General features: G+C 37.6%; 1 protein-coding gene across 1 annotated transcript; it reads right to left on the bottom strand.

Moving 5' to 3' along the window:
- Positions 1-236: 236 nt before the first annotated feature.
- On the bottom strand, positions 237-5,033 carry LOC141332910 (guanylate-binding protein 4-like). The gene is made up of 9 exons (XM_073837872.1): positions 4,850-5,033; positions 4,648-4,775; positions 4,313-4,422; positions 3,182-3,372; positions 2,398-2,640; positions 2,023-2,303; positions 1,293-1,505; positions 1,088-1,190; positions 237-679 (listed from the first exon to the last, which is right to left on the bottom strand). Exons 1-9 carry the CDS (start codon positions 5,022-5,024, stop codon positions 237-239), a joined length of 1,887 nt encoding a protein of 628 aa, XP_073693973.1. The 5' UTR covers positions 5,025-5,033.
- Between the last annotated feature and the right edge of the window lie 3,049 nt (positions 5,034-8,082).

Genomic DNA, 8,082 nt, shown 5'->3' with positions numbered 1-8,082 from the left:
TATCAAGTGAGCACAAACCACTGGATGGTGAGACTGGCCAGTCAGAATCAAGTATTCCAGAGAGATGTGTAATAAATGAGTAATAACACATGAAGAATTTATTTTAGAATTATTTAGCAATGTCAAATAAACATGTTATAATGATGGATAAAATCCATAGGGCAGACTAGACAAACAAGCTTTTGAAGTGAAATTTATAATTTCCTGTTTAATGATGATCACAGAGTCACAGAGAATCACAAGATGCAACAAGCATCTAAAGAGAGGGGATTCCTCTGCTGTATGGCCATCATCTGTTCTCTGTGCTGCTCCATCACCATAGCCATGGTTTCCTCATGTCTCTTGTTGGAGTTTTCTAACATCAGTGCCAACTCTTTAGCTCTGTTAGTTTCAGCTTCAGCGCTCCGTCTCTTGAACTCTTCAATCTCTTTGCTCATCATCTCTGCCTTCTCCTTAAAGCCCTTCTCCAGCAGATCAGTCTTCTCCCTCAGTTTACTCTCCATGGCACGCTCAGCGTCCTCTATCTGAAGCCTGATTGCTTCTTCCATCTTCTCCTTTATCTGCCTCATCCTCTCTTCATTACTCTGTCTCTCTGTTTTCATCTTCTCTTCTAGTTGTCGCTGCTTCTCCTCTTTAGCTTTAATTTCCTGCTTCAGAAGGATTGCATTCTCTTTTTCCTCTGCTCATTTATTGACAAAAAGAGAAAGAAGAAAACAGATGCTTTAAAGACAGAGAAAACACTCAAATCATGATACATTTAAGGTTTGTATTTTACTTAAAACTGTAAAGTTACAAGTATTGGTCTTATCACACTGATCTTTATTCACAATAATAGTAGCATAAGTAGCCTTTCTGGAAACTAAACCCTGGACTGAAGATGTTGTCTGAATAAGATTATTTGTGCTCTGAAAGTAAAACTATTCCTAGACCCTTGAATCTGCTTCTACCATTTGGTGCTACTTGTAGCCGTGTTTGGTGGTTACATCACTCTGTTCATTGCCTAAACCTTAAAGCACTATTTTTCTCAAGTAACTTAGTAAGTATTTGCAAAAAGGAAAATTGGTATTTTATTACTTAAAATTCTTACCATTAATCTTTTTCTCCCTCTCATTCAGTTTCTTGTCAGCCTGCAGAATGGATTTAGAATCCACAGACTTCTGCTTCAGGAACTCCTCTAGGACCTCTTCAGCCTATTGACATACACATGTACAGAAAAAGATATAACATAATGTGGCAAAAATGATAATGATAGGAGTGGTCATGTCTTGTGATGTTGTGAATAAGGGCATAACCTTGACTTCTTTATTGGTCTGGCTGTTATATTTCTTCCCAATGTCCTCCAGATCATTGCAGAAGAGATCATAGCCACCAGGTTTGGCATAGAAGCCCTGCACAAACTTTTCCATCATTGGTGCAGAGAGGGATGACAGGAGATCCTCACATCGTCTTTTTGAAGCTTGCTCGTTTTGGCACAGGTATCCATCAAAGAGTTTATTGATATTGTCCTAAAACATAACGTAGCAAATCAGTAGCAGAAAGGTATATGAGCTGCTGAATGCTGATGATGTGCTATCACTTACATAATCTGATTTAAATGCAAGTGCAAGTTCCCATTCGAAAGTGAATGTCTCGAGTTATGCATGTAACCATGTTTACCTTAAAAGAGGACACTGTGTTCCCTTGCCATGGTTCAGGTATTTCTGGGCATACATCCTTCTGACAATAAATGGATCACATGTTCTACAAGTGCCCTTTTAACAGCTTTCAACAGCCAATGCCAAGCATTTAGACTCCAGCTTCAGACACCAGTCAGGCCAGAGATATTACCCATAGTGTCCTCTAGGGGATTACATGAATAACCTGAGACATTTTATTATGATTCAGAGGTTATTTCAGCTGTCTGTAACATCTCTTAATAACTTTGTGCTAAGCGTATTCAGAAACAACAATTTATTTTTTTCATCAGCTGGTGTTACTGATTCAATGATTCACCATCATCCTAAATGAACTGACACTGCCTACCTCTAGAGATTTCAGGTATTTCCCATCAGTGTCCTTGAAGGAACGCTTCATAAAGGCTTGTGTTGCTGTGTTACTAAAGTGTTGGTGTTCTGAGAACACATCCTTCAATTTCAGAGGGAAAGACTCCTTCAGTTTCTCCATTCCACTTTGGTAAACCTGAAGACCCTCCTTCACCGCAGCCTCATTTTCAATCATTGCCATGGCGATCACAGCGTTCTCCAGACATGGTACAGAACCACTAGAGATGGTGTCCACATACATTTTTGCCAGATGACCCAGAACTTCAGAGAAAGAAAGAATTAAACAGAGTTATTGATAAAGGTATTGATAGATAGTTTTCTGTATGCACATGCAGACTTTTCAAATTCAAATCACCTCTTCCAGTGACCGTGTGTCCATCTTTCAGCTTCTTCACACGGCTGTCATGAAAGACAAACTTGCAGAAATTATCTGTGACCTTCAGGAACTCAGAGGAAAGGTCAGCAGGATCTAAGCTCTCCAGGCAAGACATTTTGTCCGGGGTAGTTGGCGAGAGGAAAGTGAAGCACTTCCTGGAAGGAAAGTATTTTTGGATGCACTCCCTGGGAAAGTTGTACTCTATCACAGTTCTTGAAGTGCCTAGAAAAGATGAGCACATTTTCTAGCTGATCTCAATTTTAGAGAAGAACATGTCTACTGTAGGAGTGTAGCTGGTTGAGCTAGCAGACATAAGATGCTGAGGCATAGGAAATAGTAAGTTTGAATATCAAAGCAGTTACAGTATACTGCAAAAAAAGGCTTATCTTGTTTAGTATTTTTGTCTTGTTTCTAAATTAAGTGCCATTTTCTTAAAATAGACTAAATTATCTGCCAGTGGGGTAAGTAAATTACTTTTGTTTTAAGAACATTTTACTTACCCCACTGGCAGATAATTTTACTTGTTTCCAGGGAGAAAAAAAACCCTAAATTAAGCACATTTAGCTTAAAACAAGACTAAATACCTTATGTCGTTTTGCTTATGTAGTAAATGCATCTTTATTTAAGAATTTTTAGATATTTTCATTAGAAACAAGACAAAAATACTAAGTAAGATAAGCCTTTTTTGTAGTGTAACAAGAGCTAGTTGTATTAGTGATTATAAGGACTCTTCAAATAACCTTTTGCAGTATTTTTAAATTACCTCGTTTCAGCTTCAGAGCAAACTCTAGGTATTCATCCTCTGTTACATCTTTGCCTTCGATCTTTAGCTTCAGTGTGAAGTCCCTCACAGCCCAGATGAAAATAGGGAAGAACTTCACAAACTCGCTTGAATCATCAGCATCCTCATCTGATGATTTGACCTTGATGCACTCAGTTAGTTCAGTAACATATCTGACCGTTTGTTCAGGCATGAACACAAAGCGACTGCAACTCATGATGCATAGTCTAACAAAACAAATGTGTAATTCCATGAGCTGATAAGCAAATTCACAACACCAATACTTTTCAGTTTGACTTATGATGTAGACTTAAATCATGACAGTAAATAAATAAATCAATAATGTAATTAAGTTGTTACTTTGAATATAATCTAACAGTGTGACTGAATTTACATTTCTATTTGTGTAATTCCAAATTCTGGAATAAAAAAGTGGGGTCCATTATTAATAAATGCATAATAAATGTATTTGAATTAAGTTCTAAATATTATAAATATTTAAAAAAAAACATTTAAAATTTTTATGAAACATATACGTGTAATATGAAAGAATTCTATGGAGTGAAATGTTCAGTCCAAGTATGCAATTGCTTTTATAGGGGTTTATAATGTTGAGCGGTGTGTAATGAACAAAATCTGACAATTTAATTATGAACCGTTGAGATAAGTATTCCTGCCGACTCACAATCAAAAATGAGTGGAGCAGGAGATGTACAGCTAAAAGTCACTATCTACTTTTGTAGTGAACACAACAAGGCTTAGAGTTGGGTTTTGCGATATGTGTTGATGCATACCAGCACATGCTGTATTCTGGATTATTCACTGCATCAAGTTGGAGTTGCACATGGAATAAAAAAGTGCTCAATGATTTCTTAACACGTAGACACATTATTTATTATACAGGAATGTTATGGTAGATAGTGAATAAAAACGTATGTGTTTGACCTATTGAAATGCATATAATTTTGAATTAAACAAATTTAAACAATTGTATTTGGGACAAAATAATGTGTCAAAGCATAGAAATCAATGCCTTATGAAAACTATGTTACCACTTTTAATGCTGCACACACACAGGTATATTTAGGTATCTATAAATGGTCAGAAGGATACTGCAGATCCATTACAGCCTTGTTGTCAATCGTCCCTCGACTGTTGTACACTAGAGTGCTGCTGAGTAACACAGCCAAACAGAAGATGTGGGTGTCATGTTTTGGGTCTCCCTGTGAGAGAAAAATATATATATATTTAATTATCAGCATCACCCATTAATGTTTCTATTTGTCCATTAAGTGTCCTAAGTGGGACATTTATTCAGAAGTTCTCCATCTTTAATCATTTACTCATAACTTGTTTGTGCATTATCTCTGCTTTGAAAGTGAAAGTATTCTTGGACTCATAAAACTGCTTGTAATGCTAGTTGTGTTTCTTGGTAGTTTTCTTGTCACCTTATTCACGTCTCCGAGTCCCTCTGTGTCCAGCAGCACTAGCGTGGTTTCTGCTTTAGTGGGATGGGGCACACACCACATCCAGATGCCCTTTGTCTTGGACTCAACTGTGCTGCCCAGCGCAAACCCTGATAATGACAATAAATTTTGTGGATGTAATGTCATTCACTTGAACTGTATGATGTTTGCAATGAGTGCTAACCTGTTTGTTTTCCAGCGAGACGGTTCATCAGGTAGGACTTCCCGGTCCGGTAGAGCCCCACCACGGCCACAACCACCACCGGCTGCTGGATCTGCTCTAGGATCTGTAGCGCTGACTGCTGCACACACAGCTTCCCATCTGAGTGTCTGTCAATGAGGCACACTGGCTTATCCATGGTCACTGGAGACAAATCTGCCAACAGATACGCACATTTTTAACACAGGTATTAAAGTATGTCTTTCCGAATTATGCATTAGGAAACCCATGTAAGACTTACATTATTAAAAAAATCCACAATGTTTCATACTGTCACAGTCATGTCAGTTATGTACTTGGTTTCTCACAATGAGTACGTTTACATGGACAACAATATTCCGATTTTAACGCGATTAAGACAATACTCTGATTAAGAAGCAACCATGTAAACTGAGATTTTTGATTAATTTAATCCGACTAAAGTCATAATCGGAGTAAACACAAATCGAATTAAGACAGGTGGAGTATTCCTATTTTAGTCGCATTATGGATGACATGTACACACCTTAATCAGACTATTCCCCTTGTGTAGGACTTTTCGCCACATTTTGTGACAGGATACACACTAATGCTGCGTTCCAGGCAGGTTTTTGAGCTCGTAAATCACGTGTTCAAACCACGACTCAGGACTTTGTAGCGTTCCAGGCAAGTCACGCCAAGCATTTATTATTTTTATAGTATTAATAACTTGATTGCAACGTTATATTGTCCTAAACTCAATTTTTCCACCGTGTGCCACTGAACACCGCACCCCTAGAGGCTTTATTGTTGTTTCTCGGGCTATGTCACGTCAGAACTCGGAACTGGGAGTACGTCGTCGATCTAGTACGAGTTCACGGGTGGGAATTCACGGGTTTGAGTGCCGTTCCAGTGCACTTTCACGGGTAGAAGTTTGGAAAAACACGGGTAACGGGTTGTCTGGAACGCGGCATAACGCTCTCAGTTGGTTGCACTTTGGTTTCATTTTTATTTATTTATATTTTGCTACAACATGGGCTTAATCAATGCTCATTGCTGATAAATAGCCTAGTTTGTTATCATAATTTTTAGTTTTATGGAAACGTTTTTAACATTCAACCCCCTTTTTCATTAGTATAATTTGTAAGTATTTATTTTAATTTTGTGAACGGGATTTCCGCTATTGGAATGTCTTAGGATGCTTTTTACTTTTACTATCGAATTCATGATCTTGGTTTTGCTTGCATATATAAGGCTACACCTATCAATTTTAAGATTAAAACAAATTCTTAAAAGATGGATTTGTTATTTTTAATTAAACAGCATAACAAAAATAAATTAAAACTAGCTTATATAGCATTTATTAACAAAAACTAATAAGACGAGGCATGGACTCCATCACATGCTGTTATATGCCGACTAAACAATTTATTACAGGGCGCGCAAACACTGAGCAATCAAAATAATTAATAAAAAAAATAATAAAAGAAAGCCTCCAAAGCGTAATGTAAGGTAAACGGCAAAGATAACAGGGTTTTCAAAATGAAAACAAACAAAAAAAGTAAAACTAAACTGGCTTTCGGTGACTGTGCTTGCGTGTGTTTTTTTTCTTTTTCTTTTTTTGGTCCTAAAAACTGACTGGCTCTGAAACGCTCGCTGTATGGATCAGACGCTTTGGAGCAGCACAGCACGCACTCGCACAAATGCGACCACGGCAAATTTTAACTCACACATTCTAAAATATTTGTTGCATATGTCCAGTGCCACTTCAAGCTTTTGTAAAATTAAAACCCAAACATCCAAAAGTCTATAAGGAAGATGAACTGATAGCGTCGCGTGTGGACGCAATGATGTGTGTCATTAATCGATCTATGTACTATAACATGTAAAACGGGAACATGAAAGGAATATTCTAAAAGCAACTCATGTAAACAGCTTAATCATATTATTGTCTTATTCAGAATAAGGTCATTAATTAGATTACTGGTGTCCATGTAAACGTAGTCATTGTCTCCCCCTGTCATCATGTTAACTTTGGTTTGGCCCTCATTATTCTGTTATCCCCGTCACCTGTGTCTAATCATTAGTCTCTCTTTATAAGTCTGTCTTTGAGTTCAGTTTACTGTCGGTCTTTATTTGATGTTATTGTTACGTGTGTGGATGTTCCTGCCTGTTTACTCGAAGAATATATTAAATATAGTGTTTATTCGTACTTTTTCTGTAGTCTCGTTCCGTCCAGCACCAACTCTTAACACATACATATATGCCACAATGTGTGGCTTTTGGTTGTAATTTTCAGTCAATGGCAACTAGAGAAGCAGTGTAAATTTATCCTAATTTCCTAGTGATGAAAAGAGGAGAAAGGAATGGGAAGGTGTCTGTGGACAAATAATGCTTCTTAAAGACCTGGGCCCTCATTTATCAATGGTGCGTACGGACAGATTTGTGCGTAGTGAGTGCGTAAGAACAATTTCACGCAAAGTGTGGGATTCACCAAGTTGTACTTATGCGTAGAAATGTGTGTAAATATAAGCACACCTCTGAGCATGCTTACGCAGATAATCTAGTGGTAGAATAGCGACACTACACATAAAAAGCGTTTAAGATCACATTAAGCTTTAAGCAATCCACATACGTCCTGTGTTTCCTTTAAAACACTCAATTTATAATTTGTCTAGTTTTAAACACGATGCTTAATTGGTGTGAAACCCTATAAAAGACAGATGTGAAATATATTTGTCTCAGTGCAATGGCTTATCTTGCGTTATTGGAAGACTTGGCAAACAATGCGCTCCGCAGAGAGCGCGTTTTCCAAGATCGCGCTGATCTGCTTGGCGAGAGCACAGAGTGGCTTCTAAGTATTATTGCAGTGAGGAAAAAACACAATCACGTATTTCTTAAAGGGAAGTGTTGTCAACCATATATGGTTAATTGGAGGCGTTTCCGAATGCTAATGACCATGAATGTGAACGAGCATGGTACTTACGCACATGTGGTATTTATCAACAATGATTGCTTACTCATGTGCGTAAGAACTGCGTGCGCACGTTTGATAAATGCGGATTTTCTTGTACTTAGGCACATTCTAAATTTCATTCGTTGGACAAAATATAGAACCTTTTCTACGCACTGTTGATAAATGAGGGCCCTGCATTTTTTCTTTAGCCCTGATGTCTTAGAGGCTTTTAGTAGACCACAGCTGTTTTATTCTAGATTATATACGACTAATAGAATGGAAG

This window comes from Garra rufa, chromosome 4 (genome assembly GCF_049309525.1).
Source record: "Garra rufa chromosome 4, GarRuf1.0, whole genome shotgun sequence".
Lineage (NCBI taxonomy): Eukaryota > Metazoa > Chordata > Actinopteri > Cypriniformes > Cyprinidae > Garra > Garra rufa.
Note: the sequence above shows the minus strand (reverse complement) of the source record. Positions and strands in the feature narration are given on the sequence as shown.